The 25,799-nt window shown below is 32.4% G+C and overlaps 1 protein-coding gene across 2 annotated transcripts; it reads right to left on the reverse strand.

Moving 5' to 3' along the window:
• Nucleotides 1–1,523: 1,523 nt before the first annotated feature.
• On the reverse strand, nt 1,524–25,579 carry LOC140046523 (solute carrier family 12 member 8-like). 2 transcript variants are annotated; one of them, XM_072091207.1, is made up of 11 exons: nt 25,521–25,579; nt 24,285–24,551; nt 16,045–16,188; nt 14,617–14,808; nt 14,161–14,392; nt 11,854–12,143; nt 10,778–10,924; nt 7,700–8,168; nt 7,171–7,259; nt 6,535–6,710; nt 1,524–2,222 (listed from the first exon to the last, which is right to left on the reverse strand). In XM_072091207.1, the coding sequence occupies exons 2-11, from the start codon at nt 24,486–24,488 to the stop codon at nt 2,033–2,035; spliced, it is 2,133 nt and encodes a 710-aa protein (XP_071947308.1). In that variant the 5' UTR covers nt 24,489–24,551; nt 25,521–25,579; the 3' UTR covers nt 1,524–2,032. The 2 variants fall into 2 exon arrangements, with proteins under 2 accessions (XP_071947308.1, XP_071947299.1); XM_072091198.1 differs by lacking the exon at nt 1,524–2,222 and adding an exon at nt 4,174–4,532.
• Between the last annotated feature and the right edge of the window lie 220 nt (nt 25,580–25,799).

The following is a 25,799-nucleotide window of genomic DNA, read 5'->3' on the forward strand; positions in this document are numbered from 1 at the left end:
TTAGGTATTCCAAGTGAACTTAATTTGCATATTTCTCCATGTGTTGCATCCTGTACAATGGCCTTGGTTGTTGTACTCACTAGCAGTGAAGCAGTCAAGAACATAAGGCCATGTTTTAAATGTTTGCTTCTGCTGTATACTAGTTGGCCTGTACAAATCTTTGTAGTTTTGTTACCACTGTATTATACTTAAAGTTTGAATATATCTAAAGTTTACCTGTGAGATAGTTACGGCTCAATTATTAATGTATTTGTGAATAGGCCTGTCTTTTACCTGTTTACTTGTGGATACAGTATATTTTTGTACCAGTGTGAACATTTGGATCTACAATGCGTTTGTATTCATCAATTGACTGTATTCATGGTTAAAGTTTTCCTGTGAATATGTTGGAATTACTATTTTGCTTTTGAATATACTTGGATTTATTTAATAATAAGTATTATTTATCATTAAATAAACGTAAGTATCTTTATGTTATACTTATTACAATTTTAAATTAAGCTATACATATTTATTTTACAATCGTTTTGTAGACATCCATGTGCAACTTTACAATAGATATAATAAGCTCAGCATAATATTGCAATCGCACATTGTATTCTAGGCCTCATTCAAAGACATTGAACATATATTAAACGATGCTATAGTAACAAATGGCATTACAAGACTTTATACAGTACAGGTGTTGGCCAGATGGTAATTTACAAATAATCCTGCAGGCCAGATATAGAGCATAAAGGGACCATGGGGGTGAAGCCCTGGATCATCAATTACGGGCCACCTGTTGAGAATCCGATATAATTCTTACAGTACACACATACAGCTTTCTTATCAACGTAGCACATTTTTTACGAGCATTTTCAAACTTTACAGCAGATTCACTCACAGACAATGAACACATCATAGTGTGTTTTTAGTAACATAGCATTATTACAATACTGATCGATATACAGAATGTTAAATTTTAACAGCAAGAAACACAGTGTAGGATACAAAGTTAACGCCCACAAATGTGCATAATAATTATTATTTTTAGCAACAAAATCCTATCACAATATAAGATGCATATCTACATAAGAAGAAATACCTGGTTAAAATACTTAGCTGGGATTTATAGCACTTAAGATATATATTTTTGGAATGTTAATGCGATCAATAAATATATTAAATTCATTTGTATTACACACTGATAATAATAATTCTTTAATTTAAAACCTTAGATCTACTACATTGGAATGAAGACAAGACATATATTATTTTAGAATTTCTTAAACATACCATCAATATGCTACAAACAAGTTTAACCAAACCTCATTAAATACAATATAATTATTAAATCACCTTAAATTATATGCACATCACAATGTAATTAGATGGGGTTTACAGCACTATGGTAAATATACTATCTAATATACAGTACATATACATATTTATAACATTCAAACTGTCATAGGCACACATATTAGAGCACTCCAACACACATGGCAGGGATAAGAAGAATCTGTCCATTATCGCAACAAAGTGATATTACTTGTTACGATATCTGATAGAATAAGCACTCAGTAGCATACAATAACTAAAGATCTTAGGTGTGATTTTTGTAATTAATATGGAGGTATAGGAGAAATTCTACTCAATAGTAGAAGTACAGCGAGACTACTCCCTAAGCTGCTTTAGGGAACCAGTGCACGGGCAGCCTCAATGCAACTACCGAGCATTAAAGAGGGTCCCCTTAGCGCTAAACCAGGGGCCTATGCCCTGCATTATGCCACTGGATTTGATCTCAGACAGATATAAAGATAAGTGTGTATGTGCGAAGGTGGTATAAATTACTCTCAAGGCATACTGTACAAGTATGCCACATATTAATGGGGAACATATATTTAATTTAAGTATGTTTGAGATTAATATAACCTTTTTCATAATATATAATAAATTAACAAATTCAATCTATTATTCCATATATGCTACATATTCCTCTGTGACTGCCACAGATATTGTAAATAAATATATACAGTATGTCAAGATTCCCTTAAAATGCTTTCTTTTCTTGATATTCATAATTATCGTCAAAGTTGTTTCCTTCCATGACCGAAGACTGATGATAGCGCCCTCTGTTGGCAAAATCTTCATTATCTTCGGTTAGTTGTTCGGTGTATGATGTCCCTGGTGTGAAGGATTGCCCACTTACTATCATCTGTTCTTGGGAAGATACATCTTTCCTATATTTAAAAGAAAACATTTTTTTAAATTGAAAAAATTTCATCTCCTTCCAACAAATATTGTTTGAAATTATTTTGTTTATGGTGAAGGAAAAAATAAAAAAAAGATGAGGAAATCTGTGAGAATAAGAAAAAGTGAAATTCAATTAGGATACGGTTTTTGCTAATAGTAGTAATACCAATAGTACTTGTGTAATAAAATGGGATAGTTTAGCCGCCATCATTGTTTGGTATGTTCAAATACTAACAGATAAACAGTATTGCATAATACTGTGCTGTTAAAATTAAATAATGATTCCTGGAAGAATCTGAGATACATGGTTAGAAATTAAATTATACATATTAAATGTGAACAAATTATGCTTTTTAAAATGGTCATGTGATTAAACGAGGTAAACAAACTGTACGCAAAAAAAAAATCTTTAAAAAAATAACATAACCAACTTCTGTTATTTGGAGTAAAGTTGATGCAGAATATGAAACTTTGTGTCATGATCAATAGCTTTCAATAAAAAGCATAAACTATGTGGAAAGAAATAATATAATTCAGAATGCATACATGGAATACAAAACACTGTGACATTACATTTAAACATTTTTTATTTCAAATTTGTCATATTTTTTAAATAATCACAAAATGCATACACTTATTTGATTAAATTAGACATTAATCAAAGTTGATTACATTTTAATGGTTGATGAATAAAACTAAATAATAATATACAGTATACTAGTAATAATAAATTAGTTATAATTATGATAAATATATAGTGTAAAATTTTAATATGACCTATAAATTATATTTGGTTTATATAATTTGCACAAATTAAAATTGTATAGGGTTTATTTATTCTTTAAACTTTTGATATTGAACCAATCAAATCAATGGTTGCAACAATAATAAAATATTTTTAATATTAAATTAAATTTGTATCGAAATCAATCACCAATTTCCTAAAACTTAGAAAAGATATATACCATGACCAAAATCAAAATGAATCCATATTTGTTATGAATTTTAAATTATGATAAAAAAAATTGCACTATTTTATTACATTTTTTATAATTATGAGACAAAATAAAATGAAAGCAAAACAATTGTAACAAAGGTAGATGATAAATGATGACATTCCCTAATATACAGTAAACTACCAACAACTTTAAACTACCAACAACTTTAAACTACCAACATCAAAATGGAAGAAAGATTACATTCCATATACAGTAATTGTATATACAGTAGCACACTTTTAATCTTCTATATTCAATAAATAAAGTTTGAAAATGGCTTGCCTATACTTTTTTAAATGTACTATCAAACTTATTAGTGGACCCTGGGTTTTTGTAAAGATAAATTACAATAAAAACAATGCCTACTGTACCTTATGAAATGAAATTAATTAGTTTAATAATTTGATTTTCAACTAAATTAAAATTATCAAATAGAAGGATAGTAATGACTTCAGTCAAAGAGATCTTCATTGGTGTACAGTCTCTGTACTGTCGGTAAAGGTAGCCAACAACCCTTTATTGAACAAAAACTTTGGGTATCTGTATACCAAGACAATCTAACAGGATGCTAAAGCTCTAGGGATCAAAGAGTTTATCTGAGAATTGAGAATATGTACATAGTAAAGTACCGTTAAAATTTGTCGCAGCTGACATAGATCAAAGGACTGTTAAGAGTTCTTGGCAAGGTGAGCTCAGCGTCCTGATGTTGAATTGTCTTTCCTATACCAAGTAGGCCTACTACAGTACATCCATTTTCTTACAATGTAGAACCTTTAGTGTGATAAATTTAGTTTTGCAATCTCATACCGCATTAAAAAAATATTTTTTTAATTTTTTTTCTTTTAATTATAGATATATACTATACTTCCTAATATACATTTTACTTTTTCTTGCATAATATATATTATACTTTAGATGCATTCTAAATATACACTATGAATATGGAATGGAAATTTGACTAAAATGAGGCAGAATAATATATTTAAGCTACACTGTTTGATTATTTGTATTCTTGATATCAACTAGTAATTATTATATAATTAATGAAGAGCAGTGATGATATGACAAAACTAAGAATTTATTTTTAATTTATAATTTTATTCTTTTTCCATTGAATCAACCATTAGCTTTTGCGTTTCAAAATCATCATCAAAGTTGTTATGCTTAAGAACAGACGTGTGATGGTAACGTCCGCGTGTCGCGTAGTCCTGGCTATCTTCGGTCAGCTGAGTGGTCGACGTTCCCATCCCGCCCATCATTGGGGTCACAACCATTTGGTCTGCTGGAAAAGGCGTACTCCTAGGAAGGGGCAAAAATAAAATTCGTATAGGGATAATTGGTGATCAATTTTTTTTTTTAAACCATCACCAAAAAGAAAGAGAAAAAGCATGCCTAAATGAAAAAAGTTTGGTGTAAAAGTGGTTAATAATGCTAAAAGAAATAATAATTAAAAAGCAGGCAGAAATTTAAAAAGATAAAATCCAGAAGAAAAAATGAAATGTAAAGTCAACTCTCCGAAAAGCAGGAACTTTCCAAAAACCAAACTTTTCTTGAGGTCCTATTAAAGGTCACAAAATCTGTTTTACTATCAAATACACATTCAGTATACTTTCCAGATCCACATCCAACATTAGGCCAGCACATGGGTGTCCAGTATTGGGGGAGTTGACTGTATATAAACATTTTTCTCAGAAAAACTACAACCAGCCATCAATTAATATGTTTTGGAAATTCAAGATAAACTAAACATCTTTAATATAGCTCTAATCCAGTCTCGTTTGTCTTCAGTGTAGAACTGTACATTACATTCAGGTTAGTAGCATTTTTCCACAGGCCATAGCCCTGTACATACTCAAATGGATTAGATATGCCATTCTACACTTTTGTCTCCCAATTAGTTCTTTTACCAACAGCTTTTATGTGATCTTTTATCTACTAAAATGTTCCAAAAAACAAAGTGTTATATTAAGCTTCATCCACAAATTAAACTGCGCGTCTACTTCCTCTCATGAATCCGTGGCGTAAAAGCTATGAGCTCACTGGCTAAACCCAGGGGTCCCAGAGCTTAGGGCCCAGAGCATCAGCAGTCCAAAGCAACTACTCAGCGGAGCTATATATTTAGATTAGATAATTTTATAGCTCCATGGTTAGAGAGTCCCTTAGGAGTACTAAACCAGGGGGCTTTGCCATGTGCCCCTGCCACCGATCCTTAAGTATGTGGTTGGTGGATTAGTCTATTATTGTAGAGGGGGTAAAATTGTATCTTTTTGTATCAGACTCTGGCTCTTCCTCACTGGCTGTATGGTCGGTCCAACCATCCTTCCAAAACCACTATTGGTTTGTGCATGGAAGAGTGAACTCTTCCCTGATTGGTGTAATCAGCTGTACCAGTACATTGCACACTGTAGTTGGCACTGGCACTCTGATAAGCCATTTGACTTGATTGTATTAAGTACACTTAATTTTATTTAAACACTTTTACCATTTTTAATATCAAGTTTGAACAATTTCAATTGTGGTGTTCATCATCCACTATTATAATAAATAACACATGCTCTATCAAGTTTTTTTGCTCAGTTTCAAAGCAATTTTATTTTAAACATTTATACTGTAGTTGACTGTGTTAGTGCAGCTGATAAAAGAGTGTAATGAATAGTTGTTATTGTATGCATTTAATAGTAAATCAGTATAAGGATGGTTATGCAGTATTACAGAATGCTATAACTATAAGAAAAAAGGTGTTAAATTTGGCTGAAGCCGCTACATTGAGCAATAGTATACTAGAAGTGAATTGAAAAAAAGGTGCTAGTTGAAAATCATTTTCAACAGATAATTCAATATATTCAACACATTCAGCAGATTTCTGAAATCACTCATGCATATAAAGGGTGTCATAAACATTTCTTGTACATATTGATGAGCTAATGCATGTTAACGAGAAAGTAGTAAAGTGTGTATATTTTTGAAAGGCTACATAATACAGAGTTAAGAAGAATACCAATTGTATATAGAATATTAAGAAAATGTATAAAAAAAGATTTCTATAAAGGGTCATGTGAAAAATTCTACTGCAGTTACACTGCAGTAACTTCATTTTGTTTTCTCTTTATCCTGTATATGCAATTATTTAGCCAGCTTTTCTGTGCAATCCCACACACTGTTCATTGCAGTATACTGCCTCAAAAACCTCTACTGTACAAACTACAGTCATATTTATTGTAGTAAAAAATCTAATTACTGCAGTAACTGCAGTAGAATAATTGTTTAATGATCCATTAGGAAATTTTATCAAAACCCATACCTGCATAGTCGCTGACAGGAAAACTGTAGCCACTTAAAGAAATTGAAATCTGCAATTCCTGGATAAACGCCGGGATTGGCTTGACCTATGTACACGAATATGATGAGACTAATGGAGATGTTGACTAAGGCATAGCTCCACTGAATGCAGAACATGATCACAACACAACACAACACCTGCAAAAATAGAGGCCTACATTTAGAACTTTAGCGTTTAATTGACTGGTCGTTCATAAGCTGCTGAAACAGTTCCCGCAATTTGCATTCGCGATTATCAGATAGAAATAGACAGAGTTTTGTAGCTTGTACCAAAACAATGTTACAAAAAGAAATGATGATGGTGGTACATTAGGCTGTGCCAATGTAAGAGCGGGGTTGTCAGTCAAGTCCATTATTATAGCTGAGTGATGTCCAGTTACAGTTGTCTAACAATTGCCGTAAACATGTGGGCCTATAACCAAAAGTAAGCCTAAGCTGTGGCCATCAAAGCTACAGTATCAAAACAAACTATGGAATTATGACTTTTATGAACATATTCTTATTACAACCTCTTTAAGGCATAAAAATGAGACATTTTCAATAGGTTTATGATCAATATAAATTTCAGGGTTAAAAGATAAGTATAAAAAATACAAACCCCAAAAAGTGACACCCATCTATTGCAGAGGTGGGAGTACCAAGATTCTGGCATTCGGTGGATCTCAGTAGCAAAGGGCCTGGGTGGGTCTGAAAAATGAACAAAAAGAAAATTATTAATTTACTGCTGGTTCTAAATTTGTTCTTGCACAAAAACAAGGAATGATGATTTTTTGAAAAAGCATACAGTATGAAATAAATACTATTTTTTTTCAAAATTGCATGCTTTAGTGGTCATTTCAGGTTGGTTGATCATGTCAGAGATTTACTTTCTAAGGTGGTCAATTTGAAAATGTGATTGCAATGCAGCTAAAATTGGTTTTGACGGCGGAGACCGAAAATACATTTTTTGGTCAGCAACATTTTAATGCCAGAGAAAAAAAACTTGTTTTTCTTGCCATTAGAAACATGCCCTATGATTATATAATAATGGAAAAAATGATTAAATAACAATTTTCATTTATTTGTTTGACAACAAATGTATGGGGCTTCTAAAGAGACAATGAAGCCAGAATCACATCAAAACGTACCTTGTTTATCATCAGTGTCTTTATCTTCATCTAATAGAGCTTTCTTGTCCCCAGTTTCCGAAGGTTCTTTATCCTGCGTCTCTTTATCAGATAACGTCTCTTTACTCCTCAACGGAGAACTACTATCGGTAATCTCCTCTTCCTCCTCCTCCTCGTCATCAACATTGTCGATGTTCTTCATACTACCGTAGCCGTTCGGCAACACCACCTGTTCATCCTTGTTCTTGTCTATAAGATGCGAAAGAAAGCTCTCCTGCTTTTCAGACATTTTCTTGTGGCTTTTTTCCATCTTTTTCTTGTCGTAGCTCATGGCCAGTGCAAAGTATGCATAGTCAACGCCTGCGTACGTCAGCATAAATGGCATGGTCACGATCGGTCCAAGTTGGTTGACGTGTCCGACAAAGATGAACAGGATAGCTACGAAACAAACCAGTAGTTGGGCTATTACGGGTTCCTTGTTTGGTCCTTTCTGTTTCAATAAGAAATTAAATTTATTAAAAATTTGAGAATAGTTCAAATGATTGATAATTATTGGCTTTAACATTGACCGACTTCTTACAGTATTTTGATCGTGAAATTTGGCATATTTGATTGGGTAACCTGTTTTCAACGGTAACACTACTGTAATTAAGGTTAAGTAACACAAGCTTGTTCGTTCAGTTTTATTTATTTCCGTTTTTAGTATTGGTAGTGAAACTTTTGATATTAATGTTAAATGAAGTTAGCAACAGTATCAAGGAGTGTATTATACATACATTGATAATACAAATATATCCTGCTTATTAGTGCTGACAATGAATGATTTATCCCATTTAATCATGAGTGTTAATGTGCTTTTAAAGCAACAAACAATGCCAACTACTACAAATAACATCATATGACCTAACTATGACCCCTAGCACTCTGGCACAAAGTTCAGTTGAAATATATATACAGTATGCGCAACCATGATGTCTAATGTACTGTATGTTGACATCATTGCAATGTTTTTGTTAATACTACACTAACTACTTGTGTTGTACCCAGATACTGTAAAAGGCCACCTTGGGATAAAACACCACATATTTAATTATGAAAAACTGTTGTGTTGGTACTCCGGTATCACCTGATCTTGAATAATCACACAATAAATTACTTTAAGAGGAATTTCCATGCAAAACTATGCCGAATGTGCAAAAACTAACCCATTACAGTACAATAGAGCTTGAATTTAAGCCCATCTTGGGATATATAAATTCACTCCATATTAGAAGTTGCTTTTATGCAATACTACAGTATGTGGGTATTTCTGATTTTGTATTAGAAAGGGAGGGGGAGCTGTGGGGGTGTATTATAACAACTATTACTAGGTCAATACAATAATTTAAAAATCCATTACACAGACCTCGGATATAAGCCCACCCTGGGATACAGTATACATCCACTCCAAATTAGGATTTGCTATAAACTATGTAATGTGGCTATTAACTGATTTTGTATCTGAAGTAAAGTGGGAGCTGTGTGGATATTATGATCTCATTTACACATGGACCTAACATGTAAGCCCATCCTGGAATATAAATCGACTCCAAATTAGGATTTGCATTTATGCAAAACTGTGTGGGATAAGCTTATTTCGATTAAACCCAAAAAGGGCAGGGAGTGTATTGAACAAGGAGTTGTGTGGGTGTATTATGATCATTTTGTGATAATTTAACAAAATTATTCGTGTTCAAGTGTATTTGAGCTCCTTGACAGTAGAATTTGAGTTATCTATCCAGATGGTTATAATTGCATATGTTGCTTTGGGCTGAAAATACTGTACACATGATATGAAAGATGATGGCATGATACGATATTAATGTTATCTCCAGACCATAGTTAGTTATTATAATGATAGTGTTAAAACTACATAAGGAAACCAGTACTATATCATTCTATACACAATAATTTTTTGTTTGCATATACTGTATGTTCCCTCCCAAATATATGTATATTGTGCAAATTATAACATTCATGCGTTCATTTTATTTCATATTACGGATCTCAGGTCCTGTTTCCTCTGCTGACGCAAACCGTGCAGCAAAACCTGGAGGTGGGGCCATAGGCTTAGATATGTATATTGTGCAAATTATAACATTCATGCGTTCATTATTTAGTATCATAATATTAATACAGTACATTATTTAAAGTTTTAAACAAACCCAGTATAGAAATGTGTACGCACGGTATGTATCTCACAAATATTAGTAGACGGACATTGTGCAATAGTATAGTACTGTAGCATATAATGAATTTTTATCAAGATATTATTTTCTTTATACCACAGCTATACTGTACAAAAACTATTTCATTATAGTACATCAATTATTTCAGTCAGTAAAACAAATAATATCCGCTGCTTCTATTGTATCTTGAATTAGGAGTGTGGCACAACAATCTCAAAAGTTTAGAGAAGCTGGCCATTGAATAGTAGAATAATTGAATATTCTTGTTTAATGGAATAAAATGTCATGTGATAAAAACCAAGGCGTGTTATAATAACTATAAATAAGGCTAGTAAATTTATCAATGAAATAATTTGTTATCTACCAATTACCAGACATACATTGTGCAAATGACCATGTTACCTTGTATTGTTTTTTAGTATTAAGTATTCTGTTCGATATTAACAAACCCTAGGCCTACATATACACAGAACAACACATTTAATACCCTGAACTTACATTTGACATACACTTGTATCTGTAAATTAAGAAGCCTACAAGACATTAAAGTTTGTCCAAAATCATCCTGATAATCATACTTACCAAACGTACAGAAAAATCAAACAGAAAAATAAAAAGAAAACAAAATACTAAATAAAAGTTACAAAACAGAAAACATGAATAATCGCATCAATGGTGTGTTTTCTAGCATTCAAAACATTAATTAATTGTATAAAATCGGTGTTGAATGGTGAAACTTTGTATTATTTGTAAGCCTAAAACTAGCATTTTCTATATTCGTGAATTTAAAATCATTGTTACCAAACTAACCAATTGGATTGTATACTTATACACTTTGAAGTAACATACACTTAACATGTAATATACTTACTCCATGACCGAGGAATTTGATAATTGGAATAACATTTTCATTTGCTATACATTGCAGTATACGAGGCGCTCCATACAATCCTCCAAGGCAAGATGATAAACTGGATATGTACAAACCCAGTAACCATAGAAACCCAACTAACGAAACCTGAGAAAAAATTGAAAAAAAAAACCCTTTTTGTTAAATCTTTTCTTTTTTCTTTTATTCATTGGTAACAAAATGTTTGTTATAATTTTTACAATCTTGTTTTAACTTCGCCCACTTTAAAAATATATGTGCGCAATGAGACCTTTTAACCTTTCGTTTTCTGCTTTAAATGTTAATTTTACGGTAGATAAGTGACAAGGCGTTTGAAACTTGACACTTACTGAATAACAAGAAGCAAGTCATTACAAATCAATCAAATAATCGTTCAATTTGTAAGCAAATACTCAACGCAACATCAAAATCTTTCTATCAACAACAAAATCTGTAAATGAGTTTGTTCTTCTTTGGTGCTTGGGGCAGTGTATACGTATAGTACTCAAAAAATCGGTTCAACTGTCTGAGTTTTTTAAAACTATGACAGTACATTTTATTATGGCTTTTATTTTCATACTCTTTGGAAAAAAAAAATTGAATTGCGAGTGAATTGATTACATGGCTGTACACATTGAGATACTTTATAAAACCTGTTTTATAACCTTCTCTGAAATAGTCTTACAGTCATCGCTACATAAAATAAAAATCTATTTTACAAATTATTCTCCCCCTTTTTCTTTACAAAGGTAGGTAAATTAATATTTAGGAGGTATGTGCTATAGAGTAGTTTAGCCAATTGCTGTACATGATACTACACACTGTTTTTTGTCACTAGACATGATACTGTACCACTGTTTATTGTCACTAGACATGATACTGTACCACTGTTTATTGTCACTATGATACTCCACACTGTTTGTCACTAGACATGATACTTTCACACTGTTTATTGTCTCTAAACATGATACTGCACACTGTTTATTGTCACTAGGCATGATACTGTCCAAGAATTGGCTGACCATATTATTTACAAATATATAATACAAACATCTTACTTTTTCAGCAATCATATAATCATTTTGTAAGGCATATCTTGTACAAGTTGCTCCTAACAGCAGAGAAAAGGCTAAATACATGACTGTTGTGACTGCTAGGGCGGATAATGTCCCGTGCGGAATATTTTTATGAGGATTCTTTAAGTCGCCACTCATGTTAATTCCAGCCATCACACCGGTGGCAGTCGGGAAGAACACACCGAACACAGTAAAGAAGTTTTCACCAGGCATATAGCTAGAATCAGTATTATTTCTGAACGTCTTACTGCCGATGCCAAGGAAACCATTTGCTGAAACAGGAAAGAACATTTAAAAAAAATAATAATTTATCAGATCATTACTTACAGCTTTAAATTCTATTGTTATAAAATGAAAACCTTTGCAACCACATTATAATACTGTATTCCTCATTTCAGTAATCTTTTCGCCACTTTCTATCAGAGAATTGTATTATTTTTGTGTTGTTGTAGTACTCATCTGTGTTGGTGCAATTGTTCTGTGTATTTTTACTGTTTTATTTATATATATATGACATGCCAGTTTTTAAAACAAAATTCTTTTTAATGGACAAATATAAAGATACTATGACTATTAAGCCTAACACTGTAACAGCATCGTGAATACAGTAAACGCCCCTCCCCCCTTGTTTTTAAATGGTGTTTAAACCCGGGGCTACCCTTAAAGCAGTTGCTGTAAAAAACGAATAAACTCGCAAGAGTAAAAAGTACATACTGTACATACAATGTAATTGTTGTTTAAAAATAATATCAGTAGTACTTCATTATCACAATAAACAGCTTATAAAAGGTACTGTAATAACATTAAGTATGCTGTACCAGTAATATACTGATCGATATAACAGCTTCATTTAGCATACATACAAGGCTTTAGGCATGGCTCGATGGGATACATAATATGCTTCATAAACAAAGTCATATAAAATAGATCTTTAAAATTTGTAACCAAATTTTATCTAAGAATTAGAATCATATTATTTACTGTACTATACTGTGAAGAAAGCTTTTCACTGAGAGCCCTGTTTTCCCAAATGAAAAAGAAAGCATTTAACTGAGCTATTCATTGGTAAATTGCAAATGAAGATTCGCTCATTATCTGTGCTGTTGGTGAAGAATGGATCTGTAATTGCTTTATTACCGAAGGAAGTCAATTGAGATAATGAGAAGCGTATAACATGTTTAATGGGGTTTTGTGACGTACGATTTTTTTCAGTAAATATATCACTGTAAACTAGTTTTACACATTTTATTGATCATCTGGTCGATACACAAAGATAGCTGAGATCGAAAAGACAATACAAGATTTAAAACTAAAGGGATCAATTTTTTTTTACCTATAGAATTTTATGATAAATAGTATATAGATAGTCTAAAAAAGAAGCATTAAACAGGTTTATAAAGAGTAAACAAAATATAGTCCAGTAATTTTACATTTTATTGTACTGTAGGCCTACAAATGTTTAATTAAAGTATTTTATATTAAAGCATAAATTACTGAACATCAATCATGGTCTCACAAGGTGAGTACTTTTGAAAGTCTGTGTTAAGGAGAAAAAAATACACTCAACCCTAGAAATTGTATTTATTTAAAGAAAAAAAAATTAGAGTTTTTTATTTATTTATTTTTTAATTGAAACCCCCCCCCCCTCCCCTCCTAGAAAAATATATATATTTATATTTTTGGGCCTGCCAACATAACTTTTTTTTACAACTGTAAAAAAAATTGTTATATAATACACCAATAGATGAATGGAGGATATGACAATTGAAGAAAACAAGGAGTGGCCATAACAAAATACTGGTGAAGATTTATTTCCTATTCTAAAGGTCGTTGAATGACTTTTTATATAAGTATAAAAGTACGGTATCTTTCCTCTACACACTAAAAAGACATACGGTAGAACTAAATGTCCAATTACTCTAGGCGATGGCAAAAAAGGACAGGGATTAGTCGTATTTGTCAACATAAATTAACTATTGTTATGGCAATAAAATAATTAAGTGGTGGATTCAATCTACGGCATATTGGAAGGTTGATGTAGGCATATTCGGGAGTCTCTGTGATTTAATAATTTTTTTGTGCAGGAGTTGTATTAATGTACATCTAGATAGTATGTTGGAGTGGCAATAGATGCTGTTGGCTTTGCCACTCCTTGGCACAAACACTATTGCTGCTTTTTGTTTGTACTTGTGTAGCAAAATTAATGAAATATAACAACAATGATTTAGTGAACTTTAGAACAAACAGACTGATTAAAAAGCTTTTCGCTGAAATTATTTTATTTCCTACCTGCATCAGAATGTGTAAATGTCCCAACAACAAAATCCAAGGTAGCAACACACAATATAGCTAACAGAATAAGCTGCATTTTAATGACCCATTTCACCCCAGCGATGTTTACAGCAAGTAGAAGCAGGATCGTTCCAATACCCACGCCCCTCACAGCCCATGTGTTGTCCCAGTTGAGCGTTTCCGACACGGATTCACCAAAACCGGTGCAATACAACGCACAGGCAACCGTCTGTTTTGGAAAGGAATTTCAAAATAATCAATTGTTAAAAGATGCAAGTAATTTGACCATCAGGAAAAGACGGATCATCCGTACTATTCCTTGTGATTGTTCAAACAACTTGTTTGAATTGTTTTAAAAAAGTAAATTTTGACAGGAAATGCTTCACATTTACAATGGAGAATATGTATGTTACGCATAAGTTTAGAAACCTAGCAAGATTTGTGATTTATTACCTGGCCAAATGCATACATAATTCCTAAAGTTCCGCCCATTCTACTTCCTAACACGTGTGATAATAGAAAATAAACACCACCACTTTGAATTTTACATCTTTCACAAATGCCGATTGCTGACAATGCTGCCACCAACGCTACGATTACAGTGATGAAGATAATTAACACTGACAATCCTATACCTGCATTGCCCTGGAAAAAATCATGAAAAACATATTATACAATGCAATGGTAGTATGTTAACGGTGGCTATTGAGTCTAAACGTCATTCTATTGCATATTGTCAGGGTTTTAAATCCAGTTCTTTTTTCTTTTCTCATTCAGTTCTGTTTTCATTAACGTACAGTATGGCCTTGCACAGCTTTGATGGAAAACACCCTTGGGTTTTCCATAAGAAAATTAAGTATTATTATTGTAATATTATTCTTAATCTTTATGATCATTGCTTTTGAACAAAATTCAATGATTTATTAAATGTTAAATTATTCAAGGTGTCTCTAAATAGAGGTTTTAAAAAGTACATTGCCCCTCGTTCAATGAGAAAATTGTCCCTGAATAGGGGTGTCCTAAAGGAAATGTACTACTGTAATTAACATGTACAGATTTTAATTTTAAACAAATCTTTATAAACAAAATAGCACTCGGTGATCTGTGTCATTAATAGCAATCCACAATAGTGTAATTACAAAATGACACGCGTGGAATAATAATAACAAGCTCTGATTGGCTTTGTCACGCATGACTGCACAAGCTTACATTAGTCATTCTCATTTCAATCAATCTACCAAGTTTGCAATGCGACAAAATCCATTGCTTTTAGCTTTCCGTGTCTCAGATTGAGCCATGTTATTTTTTCTCTTGCGTTTTTCAGCATGTTAAATCTGGCATTAAGCAGCTTTACAATGTGCGTTGATCAGGCATTATTACTTCGCCTGATTTCATTCCAATTTGTTTACGACATTTACACATCAAACATACATTAACCCACAATCATGCGTTATCACTGACAACACCAATACCGATATATATTATTTTGTGTTGGTGTATATTTGTTTACTGTAGTGTGATAGATAATTTAATGTAAACAATTTCAAAATCTTACAGTATAGTGTCTTGTTATTTTCTTCACAGAATGAGATCAATCAAATTTATGTTTATGAACAAATTCAACAGTATCTTTATGATGTCATTACTTCCACTGATACTGTATTTGAATAAAATTTCAATGAACATTTTTATGTGTTTAAAGCTCTGTCTCCATTATCAAACTTGTTGGACAAAAAAAGTGTGATGTGCCCAAATATGGTAGTGATATACCCCAATATGGTAGTGGTATGACATCATCATGTCCATATACAGTATCACATTTTTTTGTCAACATAAAGTTTGATAGTGTAGACATAGCTTAAGATTTTAAATATTTCTTACCACCATCCATCCAGTTCGTAAGAAGATCACCACACCAAATATATTGATCATACATGATGTAAATACCCCATCCCATGTACCAAACAGCACCGGTTCCTTTATAAAGAAGTTAGCTTTCCACCACGGTTTATGCCCTGTGCCACTCTATAATAAAAGCAGGACACAAAACACAATTAATCATTTAATAATTGAGATAATTAAACCTTTAATGAATATGATTCGTTACATGACTGTGAACTGTAGAATTGTTGACGGGATTATTTAAATCAACATAAAAAAACAATAAATTAACAGCACAAGATTAAATGAATGACCAGGGGTACATGACACCAACCAAAATAATAGGGAAGGCCATCTTGGTACGCATGATTTAAGAAAGCCTGTAGCTTAGGCCTAGCAGAGACCAAAACCAAAATAGCTGGACATAAAAAAAACGAATGAATGACACTGACAGTGTATTGGAATTACAACAAAAAATGTATTCAAAATAATATTCAGTACTGTAAAACCAAATAAAATAGAAACTTATAATATTAATAATTATGATTTAAAAAGCAAACCAAAAGTACAGTATACCACATTTAGAGCTTCCCTTCTGTTAATGTTACAATACATAAAAATATTAGCAGTTTTAGAAATTGACAATATAGTTTTTTACTGTTTAAGCTTGGTTCCCACTAAGGACGCAACGCAAGGACATAACGCAACGCAAAGTGATTTCAATTGACCAATCTCAAGCGATTGATTATTTGAACAGTTGCGTGTGATTGGTTCAACTCGCTACGTCCTAGTGGGAACAGAGATATAAAATCAGATTAATTTTAGAACAATATAATCAATTCTGAACTACTGTACAATGTTGATGGCCATTGACCTTTGCACAGGCCCGGCAAATAATATTACATTGGATGGTGACGCAAAAATGATATAATGATTATGATATAAATACTCGGGGTAGAATGTTTCAGTTAAAAAATGTCTACTGTAAAGTAGATTGTAACGTAAATTATCTTATAAAAATGATATTACAGTATCACTGATCAGACTTCAGAAACAAAAACTATATTGTTTACTGATTAATAAAATCCAAGTATAATCCCACTCCTCGTTAAATATTGTACCCAGACCTCAGGCACTTTACTCGTTCATACAGTTAATAATTAAAATGTAAAAATGATTTTACTTCAGTTACTGCAGTAACTGTATATTTCGTTAATTCTTTAAATACTGTTTTTTTTTTGGGGGGGGGGGGGGCAATCATTCATACACATTGTTTATTTCAGAGACTGTCACTGTGTCAGTAACTGCAATAGAATAATTTTGACATAATAATATCTAAATTATATTTATTATTGAATGGTCATGACCTTATCTAAATATTTTGTTGTACAGCAGCATCATGCCATACACCCACACTTTATGTACTATGTAAATTTATCATTTTTCTAATTCATAAAAGGAATTTTCATTATCATAAACACACTACTTCAAAGGTCAAAGGTTGGCATAGTTTTATTCAAGGTAGAAAATTTGTAATGTAAAATAAATGAGAAATGATCAGAAATAGATATTATTATTATAATTCCAAAAAGTAGTATTAGTTATTACATTAAAAAATACAGTGCAAGAAACTATATTAAACAACAATAATATAATAATAATGTAATTCGCAGGAAAAATTTCAGACTTTGCTGCTTTTATCATTACTGTCTATAATATAACACCAATACTATAGTATTAATTGTATTGTACAGTAAAGTGTGCATCAAATAATTTAAATAGACAACATTTTTTCTCCGCTATATAGCTACAGTAACCCAACTTTTGAAGCAATATTATGCTGTGTTTATTTATCTGCTAATAGTGTTCAATGGGGACAATTTACTGAATTGTGTTCACAGGTAAATCGTCAAGTAGGCCTATTGAAAATGATAATAACTATTAACATCAGAGATTGAGTGGGCTGGTAGCAAAATGCAGATAATAAGATCACAATTTGATACTAGTCCAGTTTGCAGTTTTAGGAAATTTATTCACTTCTGTAGAAAAAAAACCCAAATATTAAAAAATAATGATTTTATTTTCATGAAAATAAACAGTTACATTTGAATACCAAAACCACTGTTTTATGACAATTTGACTATTTTTCATTTCGATTTGTTTTTCCAGGTAAATATAATTTTTCTTTTTTAACCAAATGTTTGGTCAAAATGAATGACTATTAATTTGACATGGCATATTCAACAACAAATATTTTTTTAAATGGGGACAATTTACTGAATTGTGTTCACAGGTAAATCGTCAAGTAGGCCTATTGAAAATGATAATAACTATTAACATCAGAGATTGAGTGGGCTGGTAGCAAAATGCAGAATTTGTTTAAATACTTTATGTGTGGGATGATGTTGCGATGATGTTGCGATGAAATGTTATGATAAAATTCATGTTTCATCAGGGCTGAAGTTAGAGGCTGTCAAACAAAGCAACAACTAATCTTCAGTCATGTATCATGCATTTTATTATTTTTATTTATTTTATTAATAATTTATTATCTTATTTTTAGCTTCTATTCAGGAAAGATTCAGGGAGGGGGAGGGGAAAGGGCTTAGTTTTACAATGAAAATACTGTACAGCTCTCTCAACGAAACATTACCAGTAAAAAATACACAAAATTCATTGTCCCTTGATTTGTTCCTACTGCTTTTGATATGATGTGGAAGATTGCTTTTTATTTTATTAATCATTTAAAATGTATTATTATCTACTGTACATCTTCTTTTTTTTTAGGGCTTGCTGTCTTGCATTTCTATATTTGGCATCTTTCTTGACCTTTGCCTTCGTAAAAAATATTTTAATATTGAGAAGCGCTTCACATTATTGCTGTACCGCAACTATTTTTGCTTACGGTGCTTATGGTGACACAGCTCTGTTGGCTCTGTTAATGTGTTCTGTGTTTTTGTCTTTTCTTGTGGATGATATTGGTGCAATAATCATTTATACCAGGATTGAATTGGTAAATATTAGAGAAAATGTGTCAAATCGGCCGATCAACTTGCCCGAGTCTCTACTTTACAACGATTTTTTCAAGCCCGACGACGTAGGCCTACCAAATCCGGTATTGAAAACCCCGCGAAGAAGAGGTAGGCGTGGCGGTGTTTTAGCGAGGCTTAGGCGAGATTCGTGGAAATCACCGTTACCAAGTATCTTTTTAGGTAACGTGAGATCTCTAAAAAACAAATTTGACGAACTTACCTGCTGCTTAAACACAAAACGCGAATTTTGTAACTCTTGTATTTTCGCATTTACGGAAACCTGGCTTGATCAAAATGTACCCGATCAGTACGTCACACCACAGAATTTTGGGATGTACAGACAGGATCGTGACTCGGAAGCTGTAGGGAAATCCCGCGGGGGCGGAGTATGTCTACTTGTTAATCAAAATTGGTGTAAGGATGTAAAGAATCTGTCAGCCATATGCACATCGCAGCTGGAGGCGCTTACGATTCGCTGTCGTCCTTTCTACTTACCACGAGAGTTGACGTCGCTAATCATAACAGTAGTCTACATACCTCCTGATGCAAATGCAGAATCCGCGGCTACCCAACTATCTACTATAGTAACTGACAACGAATTAAAACATCCAAATGCAACTTCCATAATATTAGGTGATTTCAACCACGTAAATTTGAAGAAAACGCTCCCCAAATTGTTTCAACATGTTACGGTTGCGACCCGGAACAATAACATCTTGGATCATTGTTATACAACAATTAAAGATGCTTACAGGTCACTGAAGCGACCTCCACTTGGCGAGTCCGACCACAACCTAATTTACATGATACCACGATACAGATGTCAGTTCAAGCGCGAGGCTGTCAAATCACGCATGATTAGCAAATGGACACCGGATAATATTATGAAACTACAAGGCTGCTTTGATTGTACAGACTGGAATGCTTTTAAGGACAGTTCGGACATTAACTTATGTACTGAATCCGTTATTTCATATATTAAATTCTGCCAGGACATATGTATTGATAAAGACGTAGTTAAGATATATCCAAATCAAAACCCATGGTTTAATAAGTCTATTAAGGATCTGATACGAAATAGAGACAGGGCTTTCAGATCAAATGATAAGGATCTATTTAGGAAATCAAAATACGAGTTAAGAAAGGGAATAAATAAAGCCAAGAGAGAATATAAAAATAGGTTAGAGGAAGATATATCTTCCGGCGATTCCAGAGAGTTATGGAAAAGCTTAAATAAAATAACTAACTACAAACCAAAATCTGATAAAATTAACTCAAATGATGACCTACCCCAACGACTGAATGATTTCTTCAGTCGTTTTGACACTCCCCCTCTCCATGAAGACAATAATTATGAAAATGGTAATGATGTACCGTTAGTTGTTCTTGAAGAGAATACTTGTATTGAGTTTAGTAGATGTAAGTCAAATAAGTCAGCTGGTCCAGACGGTATATCCCCTATGCTTGTTAAACATTGTTGCAAACAGATTGCCCATATTTTTACATACATTTTCAATTTCTCTCTTATATCTCAAATTATTCCGCGATGTTTTAAAGATTCTATAATAGTTCCAATTCCGAAACGTTCCCCAATCGAAACCCTGAATGATTATCGACCTATAACATTAACATCGGTTCTGATGAAATGCTTTGAACATATAGTCCTTAATTACCTAAAGGCCAAGTGTCCTCGAGATCTTGACCAATATCAGTTCGCCTATAGATCAAACCGGTCTACCGAAGATGCTGTATCGATCACTTTGCATAGGATCTTAGAGCATCTCGAATGTGATAAAAGATATGCTAGGATTTTATATATAGATTTTAGTTCAGCATTTAATACGATTGTACCGTATAAGTTACACACTAAGATGGTTGAAATCGGTTTCGATATTTCTATATGTAACTGGGTGTTAAACTTTTTAACTGATCGACCCCAACGTACTAAAGTGGGTACCACTATATCAGATAAGCGTATTATAAATACAGGTGTACCACAGGGCTGTGTACTGTCGCCCTTTCTTTTTACTTTATTTACTTATGACTGTGTTACCTACTACAGTAACTGTCACATCGCTAAATTTGCGGATGATACTACCATTGTAGGTCTAATCAATGATGACAGTGATGAGTCTAATTATCGCAACCAAGTTAAACGAGTTGTAGACTGGTGTAACGAAAACAATCTGTTCTTGAATGTATCTAAGACTAAAGAAATGGTTGTTGATTTCCGTAAATCACTTAATGTCAAATATCCAATATTTATTAATGGTATATCAGTTGAGTTTGTAGAAGAATTTAAATTCTTGGGTATTTATATTTCAAATGATCTGAAGTGGCATATTAACACACGTAACATTATTAGAAAGGCCCAAAGAAGAATCTACTTCCTACGTAGACTTAAATCATTTGGTATAAACTCTGAAATAATGTCGTCCTTCTATAGGTCAGTTATAGAGAGTGTAATAACGTATTCTTTAACGGTATGGTTCGGTAGCGCTACCGAAAATGAAAAGCGTGACCTAAATAGAATAGTCAAGACCGCATCGCGTATAATTGGATCTACACAACTGCCTTTGGAGAACATATTTTCGGATCGTCTTCTGAAAAAGGCAGTGGCTATCAAAGATGATCATTTTCATCCGGCCTCTAGTATGTTCCAGTTGATGTGCAGCGGTCGGCGATTTCGTTCTATTAAGGCCAATAAGGCACGATTTACAAATAGTTTCTTTCCAGGATCTATTAGAGCCTTAAATATGATGTAGACTTTTTTTTGTAATGTTCTTGTTTTTTGAGTTCGTGTTGTGTCCGTTGGATATTGTGCTCCGCCAACAGAGCAAACAGAATTTCTATGTTTTTCCTAAAACGAATGATAATAAATGATACTTGACTTGACTTGACTTGACTTGACTTACAACCATGGAGACGTTCTGATATAATTTTTTGATGCAAGACCTTGTGTTAATTTCGAAGGCTACATTCAACAGCAGATGTTGTTCAGCGAATTAACATGATCAAATACAGAATTGATAGATTACTAGAACTGAAAGATTATTTTTAACATCCGCTGACGTTAAACTTACAGATTGCTAATATTTATAATTAATTAAACCTAATCAAATAATATCATCAATCATTCATAATAAATTTATCAAAAATAAGCAATACTGTAATACTGTAATAAGTAATTGTCTAAACTGACATTCTATTTATTATTCGTATTGTACTTTAATAAAACTATAATTATATTAATGTAAACTGTTGAAATAAATAATTAAATATAATCATAAAAAAGGCTAACTTTTAATAGTATATTTTTAAATAATGATTTTATTCGTTTACAAACAAAAGAATGTAAAAATAGACACAGATTCATTTTAACCTAGTACCTAATTATTTTCAATTTTATCGATATTTTCAATACAGAAAAACTAATCAAATTCAAAAAGAATCCATAAAAATATTTTAAGTTTGAAAAATAAATTTCTGTGTAAAATGATTTGATCTAAAATAAAATGGGACTAAGGCAAAAGTTTCCATTACATACTGTACAGAAAAAAAAATTAAAGGTAATGTTGAATGTCTCAGCATTAACACATATTTCACTGATACTAGCAAAAAAAATAAATTTAAACGAATAAATCAAATTTACATGTCATTGCATAAAAGACGAGATTAAAAAAAAGGTAAATATTAAATTACTAAACCCCTTTTTTCAGGTAAACTACTGTATATACCACTGTCACTAAAAAAATATTATTTTTTTTAATAAAACATTTTTTATGGGGGACATACTGCACTGCTAAATACTGTATATTCGACTTATACTTCTCTATTATCATTGTCAGATTAAAACATTATACCCTACCTTAAATATTGTCCCTAAGATGTTTATTTATAATAAACTAAATATTTAAATACTAAATTTATTTATTTCTACATTTACAACACAGAATAATTGTCACCAAATTGTTTTAAAGTAAACATATTATACACTGCACTGTATTTGAAAAATTTCAATTTTATCTGGAACAAAATTACAGTACCTGTTTGTAGTACAAGTTAATAATACACTTTACAAATAAAAATAAAACACATTTTTTATTGAAAAAAAAATATAACAAACATTTCAAATCAGTTGATTGAAGGAAATAAATATTATTTAAAAATCTGCACATCCACAACATTTTAAGTTTCTATGTGCATATAGTTTGTTTTTTAAAATATGTTGTCAATTAGCATAAAACTAAAATTTTGAAGAAAATGTAATATGGCACAGTGATGCTAGAATTATGAACTGTAGGAATGAGAAAAACAGCACTTGGATTCTAGATTCCAAAGGTCGGTGGCACGAAACGTGTCTGTCGATGGTAATGCGTCATTTACGGCATCTTAGCAATGATGCTCATTTGTAAAAACGACAACCGTTAGTCAGATTGCGAGTGTCTAAAACCTCAAGCGTGTTTTCAGCAACTATGTGCGCATAACAAATGAGTTGTGAAGGGCAATTTATGCATGTTTCTTGCAGTATAGTTGCAAGCTGACAATTAATAGAGTTGTAAATATTATACTGTAGATTGGGCCTAGTTTTTAAAATGAAATGAAAGAATAGTTAAAAAAGTAATTCATGTTATTTTGCAATTGTTCGATTTCTCTAAGATTAAGTTATTTTTCTTCTTTCCCTCTAGTCTAATTTACTCTTTCTTAAAATATTACTTTACTTTACTGAAAATAATAAAGTTATAAGACTATGCTTATCTTTTGTACATGAAGTACTGTACTGTGTATGTAATTTAAGCATGTAAAGTATGTTTGTATACTTAAATTAAATTTAAGTAAATACATTTTTAAAGCATGAATATTCATCGTCCAGTAATAATATAATATCCTTATTTCAAATTAAACATATATTTGTTAACTTTCTATCAAGCATAAATTTGTAAAACCCCAGTACAATGAGTTCTTTGTTGTAATTTTTATTATAGTATTTTTACTTACATTAGTTAGAATTTAAGAAAAAAAATTAATTCTTAAATTCCGCTGTTCCTAACTATGGAATTTTAATTAATAATTTAATGTATGTGTGGCTGCAATATGTCTATTGTTGGTGAACAACATAGCTTGACACACACACACCTGTAAACTGTACTACTGTATACTACTGTATTTACTAACTCTGTAGCTTAGAAAACATGTATACATACATACCTGATGCTCATCGAATATCTCCTGTATCTTTTCACCATGTTGACCTGGCGTCTGCTGGTAGCCCTCGGGATTGGCATTACTTGCAGCCCCTTTGTAATCCTCAGCAAGACCGAACCGGCCCCATTCAATGTTCTTAGGTGATTCTCTTTTCGATGATGTCATTAATTTGGCAGACTCACCTTCTTGGCCTATATTTTCAGCCATTGCTGATTTCTTTTTGTTATTTTTTTGTTGACTTGGTCACCTCAGCATTTTTGTCTTGCAAGTCTAAAAAGCAGAAAACAAAAATAATTGTCTTGGAAAACAGATTTCACAATGCTTTTTGTTTAGCCATAGAAGATTGTTCCGACATGATATAGGCCTAGCCTAAGTTTGTTAGTATGTGCAGTCAATGTGGAAATTATGATCGCCTCATGAACTACAGTAGTTGTGAAATGTATGTATGTATGCCATTTTTGCATTGACATTGACAGTTTATGCACATGTCAATTGAATGACTATGACCCACTACGACCCCGGGAGAGGTGCACAATGTGTGTGTTAATGTCTGTCTCTTTATCACCGACAATATCATGAACCTAAAGGTAAGTCATTTTTTAATGCACAGGTGCGTCAAAGTATTCATAAGGTATGATGCACATTGGAAAATGATACACCTCTCCCGGGGATCGTATAGTTAGTGGGTCATTATACAATTGAAAAATGCATTATATACTGTAGTGTCGACGGGGCTATATAAGTTTGTTAATTTTGCTATACAAAGCGCTCAACTCAGAAGAGAGAGGAAACATTGCTACATGGCGCATTTAGTAGAATCGGTAGGAGCTAGGAGGGGGAGAAGAGAAATTATCGTTCATCATCGACTCAACTAAAGTTAGTAGCATCAAATGAAACTTAATCTTTCTTCATTGCCCACTGAGTCTAGGCCTAAAAACTAACCAAAATCAAGCAACACCCAGTCAGGCCCATCTCAGCCAGAGAGGGGGCAGTGATGATATCAACATTGCAGCACAGGTTCAGGCGGCTCATCATCATCAGGATGATGAGCCTAAAGTAAAACTAATCATACAACACAAAACAGCAGACGTGTCCAGATGCCAAATTAGTTTACTTCAATATACCTTAAATTGTGTCGTTTATGTGTGACTATAGTGTTCCATCATTATTATACATTATTCCTGAATAGCCTGTGCACAAATAATTTATGAATAACTATAGTTTGATACAATTTCTTACCTCCTAAACAGGTGTCACTTCTTGCTTCTGTATCTTCTGCCGGATCTTGTTGTTTATTTTGTGTTCTCAGCAGAGGGGTAACTTCATTTTGGTGAAAAAGCTATTTTAACCTTTGACACCAGGGTATAGCTATTCTTTCATTCATTTTTACTCCCCGTTGACGTGGCATGAACTCGAAATAAACAACTGATTGTTTTACTATTTCGTTGAAACATATACTTAAAAATTACAATATATTTCAATTCTCTACTTATATCCATGTTCATTTGAATAACTAAA

This window comes from Antedon mediterranea, chromosome 1, assembly GCF_964355755.1.
Source record: "Antedon mediterranea chromosome 1, ecAntMedi1.1, whole genome shotgun sequence".
Lineage (NCBI taxonomy): Eukaryota > Metazoa > Echinodermata > Crinoidea > Comatulida > Antedonidae > Antedon > Antedon mediterranea.

Bases quoted from the DNA above. Each gene is read 5' to 3' on its own strand.
- LOC140046523 (XM_072091198.1), bottom strand. From the start codon at position 24,488: ATGGCTGAAAATATAGGCCAAGAAGGTGAGTCTGCCAAATTAATGACA. The intron at 16,189-24,284 runs GTATGTATGTAT...CTTTTATTATAG, and splicing joins AGATATTCGATGAGCATCAG to AGTGGCACAGGGCATAAACC. The intron at 8,169-10,777 runs GTAAGTATATTA...TTATTGAAACAG, and splicing joins TCAAATTCCTCGGTCATGGA to AAAGGACCAAACAAGGAACC.